The 12402-nt window shown below is 36.1% G+C and overlaps 1 protein-coding gene across 3 annotated transcripts; it reads left to right on the top strand.

Annotated features, from left to right (window-relative positions):
• Positions 1 to 678: 678 nt before the first annotated feature.
• On the top strand, positions 679 to 7044 carry LOC121254895. Of its 3 annotated transcripts, none has more exons than XM_041155097.1 (8): positions 679 to 905; positions 2478 to 2633; positions 2814 to 2876; positions 3400 to 3466; positions 3707 to 3807; positions 4362 to 4406; positions 5376 to 5846; positions 6529 to 7044. In XM_041155097.1, the coding sequence occupies exons 2-8, from the start codon at positions 2499 to 2501 to the stop codon at positions 6697 to 6699; spliced, it is 1053 nt and encodes a 350-aa protein (XP_041011031.1). In that variant the 5' UTR covers positions 679 to 905; positions 2478 to 2498; the 3' UTR covers positions 6700 to 7044. The 3 variants fall into 3 exon arrangements, with proteins under 3 accessions (XP_041011031.1, XP_041011041.1, XP_041011052.1); XM_041155107.1 differs by having other exon boundaries at positions 696 to 905; positions 2473 to 2633; XM_041155118.1 differs by lacking the exon at positions 2814 to 2876 and having other exon boundaries at positions 696 to 905.
• Positions 7045 to 12402: the final 5358 nt, after the last annotated feature.

Below are 12402 nucleotides of genomic sequence, written 5' to 3' on the forward strand. Positions count from 1 at the left end.
AGTTTATGATTATGTATATATATCTCAAGGGTGGCTCCACTCTCATCGATGGGGCTCTCGCTAGTTGATTTTGATTTTTTTTTACATATATTTTTTTAATATTTTTTAATATTTTTTTAAAAAAATTATAATATTATTAAAAAATACGTACTTAATCATTAAGTAAAAAAAAAAAAACCAGCGGTAATTCCTGACGGGAGCTATCAGCAGGATGAACTGCATTTTTCATTTATTAAAGAAGATAACAAGGTAAAAGTAATGATTATTTAATGCGTGAAGAGTAATGAATGATACATCAAAAATATTTTTATATTTATTTTACAACCAACTGATTATGCCATTTAATTAAAAATAATTTTAATTCTATATAATTAATTTTAATTTCAATTTAAAATAGAGTTATTAACTACTTTTAAGTTTATGGTTTTCATTTTTATTTTAACTAATATAAATTTTACAAGTCCAGAAGACAAAAACGACACGTCGACAGCCGACCAACCCTTAAGCCATAACCCTTTCCACAAGAAAACTCATGAGTCCCACCCAAAAGGCAAAAAATATCGTGCCTGTCCGGAATTACCCTTCATTTCTTCGCGGAAACGCCGCCGTAATGTACATTACTTACACTGGTTGTTTCGATACTATTACTTTAAAACGAGGGGCATTGTTGGGGATTCAGTAGTAACAGTTCATGCCTGCGCCGAAGCTTCTCCGTTCTCTCTCTATAAGCATCTGCATTTGACTTCGGTGTTCTGTTTTGACTTGGTGGGAAGGGAACGATCTCTTTGCTCTGAAATTGTAATCTTTTAAGCGCTCGATACCTTGGATTGCATTATAAAAAGGGCCTTTGTTAGATTCAGAATTTCGGGTTGAATTCTTGCTTATCGCAGGCATTGACTTTGTTGGTAAGGTTTTGCTTTCTTCGTTTTGCCCAGTTCCTTTTTTTTTCCCCAAGCAATCGTAATTGATTTTGCTCGCTGGCTTTTGGTCTTAGATGTGAAAGAAGAAGCTGGTTGAGCGTATATTTCTGCATAATTAAGTTATCATATGGTTTGTGAATTTTGAAGATTTATGTCTTGTGGGAACTTTTGGTATAATCGGATCAAGTGCCTTTTCTTTTGCCCAAGTTTTTGTTAATGCCGTTTTTTTATGTTTCTGAGTTCCTCTTGATTGCTTGCAATTGTATCTTTATTGGCCTTTTAATATAGGCTTTCTTTTCGAACATAATTGAAATGTGGGTCAGTTCCACTTTTCTACATCTCTCAGTTTTCGTATGTTAATGAACTCCGGAAGTATATTTCTGGGAATTTTTTTTATTTTTTTACATTTTGTCGTGTTTGATTTTTTTATGAATTTTGCTTTTTGGACGGTCTTGAAGATTTTAGTTGGTTTGTGTGTAATGTTAAATATAGCCATTGTTGTTATTATTCACTTTTGGTTCTTTCTTTTTCTTTTTCTTTTTCTTTTTAATACTCTTTTTCCTTCCTTTTGTTTGTTTGTATCTCCCTTGAATGCAATTGAAGATAAGGGCTGACTTCAGTTATGATATTCTGGAGTGATCTTCAAATATCTGGTCTCTGGCTTTGCTTGGCTGGGTTTATAGTTTCCTTTTATTTTCCTCAGGATTCATGTTGAAAGCCATAACTTTTCTGGAGCACAAGTTGGATGATTTACTGGTTATCGTATTAAACTATTAATTTCTGAAATTATTGCCAGTGAGGTATTTGGATGCTCCCATGGTGTCTGAATGAGTCAAATTAATTGAATGCTTCCATGTGAATCCTTTGCAGTTTTGATAGCCTTAACGTGATTCTACTAGTTCTCTTTTGGTCATTTCCACTTGGGTGTTATTTTGTATTAAATGTCTTTTCTTATACCCTAAATTGGGTAGTGTAGCCATATCTCCGTATAAGAGGTTCTCATTAGGATTTGTAATGACAGGAATCATTCTCTTAACAAGTATTACTTATTTTTTATTTTTCCTTAGGTCTTTTTTTTTTTCCTCCTCCTTAAGTACTTGCTTCTAAATTGGGTAGTATAGCCATATCTCCGTATAAGAGGTTCTCATTAGGATCTGTAATCACAAGTGTCATTCTCTTAACAAGTACTGCTTTTTATTTTTTGTCCTTCGGTTTTTTGTTTTTTTTCCTCCTCCTTAAGTACCTGCTTGTTTATGATTATGACTTGTTGATTCTACATTCTATGATGATTCGTCACCCTTCAGATACATTCTAGTTGTATTAGTGTAGATTTGATATTAGCAGGACCATTTAGATCTCTACTTTTTTAGTATAAATTCTTCTTATCATATTTCATGTTGTTAGCATCATCATGATTTTATGGAGAATTGGAGTCTCAGCTGAATTTTTGTTTTTATCATAATCTTTTTGTGATTACTATGCTTGTAGCATGTAATTCCTTAAGGAATGTTCTGCATTTTGATCTGAAGTGTTGAGTATGTTCTTTCCAAAGTACAGTTATTTAAAGCTCAAGTGAGGATGCGTGCTCGGGTATTGCTTTCTCAGTGCTTGCCTGGGTTGGTGCCCCATGACCGTGGAAGTCAGAGCACATCCTCCATTTCAGAGAGAGATGTGCATCTCCCTTCGCCTGCAGTTGAGATTCTCCCATCAAAGGTAGTTCCCTGATCCCCATCATGAACCATCTTAATCTTAGTGTGTCAAGAAAATGAAGAGTTATCACCATATAGTGTGGGATTCTTCAGCTGCAGCCCTTTTTCCTTTTTTATTTTGTGGTGGGAGGGGAGAGTTAAATTGTGTTCTGAGCTCTAAAACTCTCCTCATTCTCCTATGTAGACAGCTCACCTGTACAAATATGCTAGGGAGAATGTAGACTTACAAGGGCTCAATGTATTCAAGGTGCATCAGTCAGACCCTTAATTTGACAGTTGTGCTCGTCAGCATTTATACGTTCAACTTGTGTTACATGATCTTTCTGTTCTGATGGAAGAGGAAAAAGTAAATTCTTACATATCTTCTCTAATCCAATTGTAGAGGCCTTCTTCAAACCCCCCCCCCCCCCCCCCCCCCCCCCCCGGCAAAAAAAAAAAAAAAAAACGAATAACATTTATATGGGTGGAACCAGGAAAGTGAAGTTGGGGGGGGGGGGGGGGTTGTTGTGGAAGTTGTTGGGACTTTTTAAAAATTTTGGGGCCGGGAGCCCTGAAGCCCCCCTCCATCCCTGAGTTACACAACACCAATCTGGTTATGTGAATGCTACAAAATTTATAAGCAGTATTGTTTTGGTTCTTCCTGCTGCTACCATTTTAAAAACTGATCAACTCTTTTTTTTTTTTCTTTTTTATCATGGGTTAAATTGTGAGCCTTAGTTTTTTCCTTCAATGAGATATATGAATTGATGCCTTTTTCCAATCTGCTTCAGGGTAGAGTTAGTGTTGCTGATATCATTGGCTTCAATGGTTTGGAAATGATTGCTTCAAAACCTGATGGTAGGTACATGACAGTGTATTCATTTTCATGTGACTTTGTCCAATCTGAATTTGCCAATTATTAGGACTGTTTTTATTATTATTATTGTCGTCAGCGTTGTTATTATTACTACTTTAGCACTCTCCTATTCTCTATAGAGAGATTTGATATAATTTTGTTACATTAGTGGCTTTGTTCTCCATGCAAAGATATATATCAAATGATTGATTTTAATTTACAACTAAAACTCTGGTTTGTAGGGAATATGAAATCTTGGGACAGCTCTATTGATCTTGTTAAAGTCCTTAAGCATGAGATTCGTGATGGACTATTGAGCTTTAGAGGCAAAACAGTACTTGAGGTAATCCAGTCAACGGGGAATTTCAATTACTTGCTAAGTCTTGTTAATATTCTTTAGTTTCTTTTTTTTACTTACCAAAAATAATATAGTAATATCAATCCCAATTCAGAAAATCAACATATTCATCCCATGGTGTTCTTGGATGGGAAAAATGTATATTTGCCGGGATTGTCTTGTTCATGACAATATAAAGAATAGCCTTTTTTTTTTTTCCTTTAATGGCTGATTCCATTTACAGAGGATTACCACATCCAAAGAATCATTGATGTGGATCCTGCACTTCAAATATTTCTCTATGCTGGTTTAGTTCAATTTTCCTGTTTATTTATAACACTAATCTAAATATGCTTCTGATTTACATTCTAATACCTTAACTTTACTTCAGTTTTCAATATTATATTTATGAGGAAACCTTTTTACTTGAACATTTTTAACGGTGTTGGGTGATGATTGCTTTCTCACTCATTTGATCCTTGTGACTAATTTTTCTTTTGATGCAGTATGAGTTAAGTTAAGCCTTTCAAATTAACATATCTACTTGCTGATACTTGCAGCTTGGTTGCAGTTATGGACTCCCTGGGATTTTTGCCTGCTTGAAGGTAAATTCTGTTAACTGATTGAGACTTAGACCTTTACTTTTCCACATTTCTTGTTTATACATCTACCTTGAAGTGTATACAATGACTCGCTTTAGTTTTTTTTCTCTCTCCTATCTACTTCCAGCTACATTCTCTCCACATTTCTATATATAAAAAGCATATTTTTTATTCTATGCAGGAACTTGTACTTAGTAATTCATGAAAACACGAGCAAGTTATTGAGGGGCACCATCTAATGTTGGTTATTTCAAATGTTTTAAAAAAAATTATATTTAATCACTGTTGATTTTAAACCAATGGACTTGAAATCTACCTTCAAGTAACAAAGATGGCCCGTAGTTGGATGAAAATTTCATCTATATATAAAGGATGTCTGTCTGTTCAAGTCATTGTTTATAGTTAGAAGGCAAGTGTGCAAAACATCCATATAATTGCTTGCCCATAGAAGATATGCACTTTTATTACACCCCTATTTTTTTTTTTCTTCAAATTTTAGTCCCTGCATTCTGGAGTTCTTAAGTTTTTTGGCTCAAATCATTGGTGAATTGAAATTGCCCTCATCATCATTGCAATTACTCAGTGAAATCTGTTAATTTTTCAAAATTTCTGCTTGCCTGCAAACTTTGAAAGATATTTCCTTTTCGTGTTTTTTTTTTTTTTTTTTTTTTTTTTTTTTTTTTTTTTGCTGATTGCTAATTTTGATAAATATACAGTAGGTGTTGAAGCCGCAGCCTTATCCTCCTCCCCCATTGTTATCTTGATAAGGAGTACAATTTGAACCTGAGACATTAACACTTTGGAAGATACACTTTATGAATGTATGCATCATGGAGAAAACACAAACCAGAAATTTTGCTTGAAAAATGAAAAGAGGCCAGGGGCATAAACTAAATAAGGAAATACATAAAAGCAATTAAAATTGGTTCTCTGTTAATGTACTTGCTCTATATCTGATTAATTCATGTACAGGGTGCCTGCACGGTACACTTTCAAGACCTCAATGCAGAAACTATAAGATGCACAACCATACCTAATGTCCTTGCAAATCTTGAGCAAGCTCGGGACAAGCAGAGCCGACAGCCAGAGAGCCCCCTCACTCCATCCAGACAAACTCTAGCTCCATCAGTTCACTTTTTTGCTGGGGACTGGGATGAACTCCCCAGCGTCTTGTCTGTTGTGAAGAGTGAAAGCTTTGAAGTGACACCGGTAATGAGCTTGAGCTTCTCCGAGGAGGATTTCATGGATGGATGTAGCAGTGTAGATGGTAGCATCGTGGGGCAGGAATCCTCCTCGAGGCGATCAAGAAAGCTTTCCGGAAGTCGGGCATGGGAGAGGGCTTGTGAGAACGATCAGGGAGAGGGTGGATATGATGTTATTTTGATGACAGACATCCCATACTCAGTTATGTCTTTGAAGAAGCTATATGCACTCATGAAAAAGGTAAGTTTCTTTATCTCTTATGAGTGAGTCATTTTGGTGATATTATGTTAAATCAGCATACATGCTTCCAATCTTCCTCATGACCATATTGGCAGAGGATTTCTGGTAATTTCATTGTTTCCTTTATAAGTACTCCTAGTAATCTGAAATTCATTGGTATCTATATTTGTTACACTGTGATTTATTAGTAGGTCTGAGAAAAGAGAGGGTGCAAGGATTTTTCTCTCTTTTTCTTGGCATATTTTGTTCAAAATATGTGAGTGCTTAAATTAAGATGACATAGTCGGGCTATCTATCCTTGAGAAATAATTGAGTAAGAAAATTATGAGATATGTATATGTTTGTCGGAGGCATGTAGATGCTGGTCTAGAGCCTTGTTGTAATAACGGAAGCATCTCATATGCCATCTCTATCCTTGTTCTGAGATTAGAAGCTTATGCCCATTAACATATATAACATTTGAACAAATGCCAAACAATAGAAATAAATTAAAATTATTGGTAGTGCCAGTGGCAGTTGAATATATGTAAACATCACTCAAGCTCTGTGGATTTGTAATGGGTATGTGTTACGTGATTTTTGCACTTCTTTTGCTTTTCTGCCTTGTGTTGTTGATTTGTGCATGTGGAATTGAGCTGCAACTATCCTACTCATCTTTTACTTATTTTCTTTGGATAACCAGTGTGTGAGACCTCCATATGGAGTGTTGTACTTAGCCACAAAGAGGAATTATGTTGGCTTCAACAGTGGAGCACGGCACCTGAAAAGTCTTGTAGATGAAGAAAGCATTTTTGGAGCACATTTAGTCAAAGAGATGGCTGATAGAGATATTTGGAAATTCTTTCTCAAGTGAACAAAACATTCAGAAGTGCAGAAAAGTAGCCAGTAAACTCAGTTACAAATTTAGATGATATTTGTTAATTTGATATGGATATAGATCACATTCATTCCTTTATTTTTTTCTCTTATCTGGGAATTTTTTTTGGGGTGGGGGGAGGAGGTGTCAGTAATATTGATGGAATTGAAATGTTATTTTCCTGCTATGCCTTCTGTAATTTTTGTTTTCCATCTTCTTCTCTCAAAGAAGTGTCCCTTGTTTAAACTGTAAATGACAGTATTTATTTTGTTCTTCCATATTTTGTGTAATATTGTGTATTGGCTGAATTGGGAATTGAATATGTACAGGCAATTTTGAGTCTGATTTGGGATTGCAATCTCAGTAAATGTGTTAATAATCTCAGTTTTGTTTGGTTTTGAGTTTGAGAAATCTGATGAGTCTTGCTATTAACGATATTTTTGTTGGTCTTAGAAGAGTATTAGGAGTGAAATTTAGTCAAGATTTGGTGTTCCTTAAAATTTTCAATTCAACTATTTATTCTAGGCCTCTCCAAAGTTATAATCTTGGCTTCGTCCATGTGTTCTAGTTAATCAATTTAAAAAAAATAAAAATAAAAAATAAAAATAAAAATTGAAGGAAATAGTAGAAATTATGAACATTGTGGAGCAATATTTTCCATATTGAATCATTTGACTCGACTCTATGAAATGAAGCTATTATGCTTATAGCATAATATTGGTGTTGTGAAAACACGTTTATATATATATATATATGGAATGATCGTGAGCCCCATGCATGCATATGGGTTTTGCTATATACGTACACGTGGCCTCATGGCTGTGCAACACGTTTACTTGTCCGACACTGGTTATGGTTTTTCTACTAACCTAGTTGATCCCATACATAGATCATGTTACTTACTGTGTATGTGTTCATGCAATTTACTTTTCTGCCGGTAGAGCTTGTATTGACACCTCTTGCAAAGGATATATTGCATGCCAGAGAACTACGTAGCTAATCAGTTCGTTAGGGAAAACGAAAATGAGAATTTTGTGAGAAGATCAAAACTCTGAGCTAGCAGTGGTGCGTTGGTCAGACCGACGTGCCAGTTGAGTGGTTCTCAATGGTTGATGTTCATCCCTACCTCTTTGAATTTGGTTGGTTTGGACGAAACTAAAAATAAACAATCCGTTGGGCATAAATACACACGGTGGTAGAGGATGGGCGACCAATGATACAATCACGAGAAGTCCATGTGATACAAGGCAAAAAAAGGCTAAAACTAAACGAAACATATTGTTTGGGACCATAGGATAAGGCAAGGAGTCATCGTAGCCATCAACAAACCTCAACGAACAAAGTCTATCTCGTTTGGGATTCATGCCAATAAGATAAGCCTTGTTGAGACATCCTCGTTGGAAGGACACTATCAACTACAGTTGGTGCTATCTACGAGATTCAAACCCACGACCACATGGTACTCTCTACCCACAAAGTGCATCAGGTCTGACAATATCCCTTTCAAAGGAAGTTCTTTTGGAGGAGACACAATGGGGCAAGGCAAACTCCTCAGCGATGAAGGAGCGAGATGGGAGAAATTGCCTTAGGCATCCAAACCAACACATTCACCCGTCGGGTCAATTGAAGCATATCTCCCTCATCAGCAACCGAGGTGCCGCACTTGTCAGCATAGGCATCAGACAAGATCTCAGCCGCCAGCATTACCTTCTCTTTCACTTCGACAATGGCAACAGATGAGACTTCTTCCGCAGCATCGCCTCCCCATCCTATGCATGCACAGGCGATCCCCTCCTATGCGGGCATTGGCATTTGATAGAATTTCCTCCATTGGGGTTGCACCACTTCCCTTAGACCTAATTGAATGCGTGCATGCCTTTGGCACCCTTGGCCACACCCCCTCGGGAACATCAAAAGCGTCTCATTCTCATCCACCCCTATCGACTCAACAGAATCACTTGAGGTTAGAGATGAGGAGAACGATGGCGACAACCTGAGAATCTAGAAGGGAGTCAAGAAAAGTGTTACGGGTTGAGTACAAAAAAACTTGGATCCATGAACGAATCAAAGTCTTAAGCGCCTTACCCAATCACTTCCGCAAGGCGATCAACATGTAGGGGAGGAGGAGGTTGGCGAGTCTCCCTTCTGCCTTCAGGGATACGGGCAACGGAGTAAGGCAAGGAACATCTTGCAATACCATCAAGATCAGCGGAACAACGATGAGCGTGTGGTTCACCGTTATGTCCTACATCCTCGATACAAAGCGTTTTTCACTTGGGCTCCAAAGGAGCAAGGGCAACCCTCTTGCACTGGCGAGCAAGTCCAGGCCCCACAGAACCTGGAATGTTTTAGCCCACAATGTGTGATCTATCCGATGTACATGACCAAGAAACGATCGACATTCTCCTAGATTAGAGCCTCCTCAAAGCTGGCAGAGTCTAGGTTCTCTTTTACCAGCGCATAGACATCATTTAAACGTGACAACTCCCCCTTGGTAGGGACCACATCAAAGCAACGATCGTAAAAGACAGAACCCTAGGTAGACCTAATCGAAAACTCGTGAGTATGATTCTGACGAGGAAGCGTATCATTTCAACTACAGAGTCATGATCGGAGGCATCTCCCATTGGGATCACCCGAAGTTATTTCTCTAATTGCAAGTGACTAAGTAAGCGTTGCAGGTACCACTAAAAATTGCATCAACACAATCCAATCAATTATTTTTGTCAAATACGTCCATATCAAACATGATGAAACCCAGATGGCAAAAACTCGTATCAATATGAATCATCAAAATCCATTTATTATTTTTCATAGCCCTCTATGTGTGAGAGAGAGAGAGAGTGAGAGAGATTATTTTCTAGTAAAGGAAAATCACTTCTTTTTTTTTTGAGCAAGTTGACTACTTTTCATATATAAATAAAAACTGATACATCAGGAGTTGTTTAAAGAAAAGAACTTAAAAAGAGGTGGATCTTTTCCACTATGAAGATTTAACAAAGAGGGTAGAATTTGGATTAATGGAATATTGTCATAGGCTTACGTCGCCGCTGTCCATTGCACCAAATTGTGCACGCATCAATTCATGGAACGGTGTATTTTTCTACCTTTCCATTCTTTGAAAGAGAGGAGATGATATTTGGTATCACTGATGGTTGGAACTGTGGTCCAATCTTGAACAACAGTAGAATTGGATATTGCCTCTATGATAGAACTTGAGTCCCCTTCAAGTAATATTTTTTGCACGCCCAATCTCTTTGCTTCAGTAATTGCCATCAAGGCTGCTTTTGCTTTTCCTAAGTTTGGACTTACACTGCTAATGAAGTCAGTAATTGCATAGATAACTTTTCCTGAGTCGTTCTAATATAGAGCTGCTATTATATACTCTTGGTCCCTTACGGCCACATCGAATCTGATCAGGAAATAGCCAACTGGATGTTATCTTTAATGCATGATCATTAATATTAACCCAAGCTATTGTGTGATGTTGGAAAATATAGAGAACAGACTCTACAAAAGACAATGGTGATGGGATGAAGGAATCTGGTTGTGGACTTTTTTGTTTCTAAGAAACTAGAGGCTATCCATAACTATGGTGGCAAAAAGTTGGAATGAATGCTGGTCTTCTTCAGGAATTTTAAGGACAGTTGAATGGTTAAGGATGTTTTTTATCCAGACAAAGAAGGGCTGTTTTGAAAAAGAAGTGATGTCAATCGGCCATTTAGAATGCCTCTACAGAACTCTAGAATAAATGCAGTTAAGAAAAAGGTGAGGAATGTCTTCTGGTTCAGTGTTACACAGAGGACAAAGAATTTGATCTTCCTCAAGATGGATTACATTTTTGATCTTTGCTTTGGTGGGAATGATATTTTGACTTATTTTTCAGAGAAATAATTTCAATATATCCTGCACTTTCAATTTCCATAAACTCTTCCAGTTAAGAGACTGATTGTTGAGATTGGAAAGATTGTTTAAATTGACAAGAGCAACATATGTTGATTTCGCTGAAAATTTCCCAGATGAGTGATGAATCCAATTGATCTTATCTCGAACATCCTGGAAATTATGATTGGCCAAAGGAATTTTTCGGATTTCTCTTGATGAGTGTTCCGGAAAGAGGGTATTGAGGAGAAGAACATTCCATCGTCTTAGTTCTTCAAGAATGAGTTAAGAGACAGACATATTAAAATCAGGCTCAAGATTGTAATTGGGATTTGGATCAGGGATGAGGTTGGACATGGTAGAAACTCAGGGATCAATCCAAACCTTAGCAGAGATGCCATTATTGATTTAATAGCATACGCTAGATCGCGGGAAGTCTCTTTGCTTAAGCAAACTTTTCCAAAATCGAGAGTCAGAAGCTTTAGAATGGACTTCCAGGAAAGATTTAGTTCCAAAGTATTTTTTGGTGATGACTTCCTTCCAAAGACTTATTGATCCATTGAGGAGAGACCAGGCGTATTTTGTGACCAAAGAAGAATTGAAAGAAGACATGTTTATGATGCCAAGACCTTCCATAGATTTAGGAAGACAAATGAACTTCCAAGATTTTGGAATGAATTTCTTTTTTTTCCCTGTCTTCGAACCCCCACCAGAATCTTTGGAAAAGAGAATCCAAATTCTTTGTTATTGCCTTTGGGATAAGAGTGGAGGACATAACATAAGAAGAGATTAGAGCTTTCAACTGCTCTTATGATAACTGTTTTAGTTGAGAGAGAATTTTTTATTTCCATCCATAAAGCTTATTTTGACTTTCTCCATTAATTCTACAAGGAATTTTCTCCTATCAGCTCCTTTGGAAATAGGTAACCCTAGGTATTTAAAATTTGGAGTGGGGTGGGGAAGTGACGCAAGAAAAAAAAAATTAAAAAAGAAAAAAAAAAAAGAGAACTAGGTAGCTTTGTTTTCTTTCGAAGTGAATGGGAAAAGTGAAAGGGGACCGGATGGAATCTTATCCCATTTTTTTTTTTTTTAATATTTTAGATTGGACTGTAGGTTTAATTGGTTGGGAATTGGATGAGTTCATGTTCTTAGTGAACTTTACACAACCAAAAGTCCAAAGTCCCAAACCTTCCATTTATAATAAGAATAATAATATTTAAATACCTATTTTGCAACTAATCAATGGATTTGTTATCACTTCATCAGGAATTCTGAGATTTTTTATTTGAATTTCAAAGTTTTATTCAACTACAATTCATTTAAGATCATGCTAATAAAAAATAATTATAAAACAGTCTGCATGTTTCATCTAAGATCTTGTCCCAAATTCCCAATTAGGCAACTTGGTCTCGTTTATTTACACAGATGAGATAAAATGAAAGTCGAAAATTGAATAAAATTTTGTTAAAATATTATTTTTTAATATTATATTATTTTAAAATTTTAAAAAATTGAATTTTTTATTATATTTTGTGTTTAAAAAAATTATAATAATTATATAAAATAAATTAAGATGATTTGTGAAAACAAACGAATACGAAATTACATGCAAAAGCTCTACAAATGAAAAAGAAAAGTGGTCAACTAAAGTTCCTACTTCGATAAACAACTTGAAAAGCATATTGAAAAAAAAAAAAAAAAAACTCATTTTCTTCCTGTGATTCACTCCTTTACCTTTTGTTTATATATGTAGTATTTATGTAAATCATAAACTCACTTTAATTGTTTCTTGGTTTATTTTATCTCTCTCTTTTTCAT

The sequence above is a fragment of the Juglans microcarpa x Juglans regia genome, chromosome 1D (assembly GCF_004785595.1).
Source record: "Juglans microcarpa x Juglans regia isolate MS1-56 chromosome 1D, Jm3101_v1.0, whole genome shotgun sequence".
In the NCBI taxonomy this organism is placed as follows: domain Eukaryota; kingdom Viridiplantae; phylum Streptophyta; class Magnoliopsida; order Fagales; family Juglandaceae; genus Juglans; species Juglans microcarpa x Juglans regia.

Bases quoted from the DNA above. Each gene is read 5' to 3' on its own strand.
- LOC121254895 (XM_041155097.1), top strand. From the start codon at position 2,499: ATGCGTGCTCGGGTATTGCTTTCTCAGTGCTTGCCTGGGTTGGTGCCC. The intron at 2,877-3,399 runs GTGCATCAGTCA...AATCTGCTTCAG, and splicing joins AAGGGCTCAATGTATTCAAG to GGTAGAGTTAGTGTTGCTGA. The intron at 5,847-6,528 runs GTAAGTTTCTTT...TTGGATAACCAG, and splicing joins TATATGCACTCATGAAAAAG to TGTGTGAGACCTCCATATGG.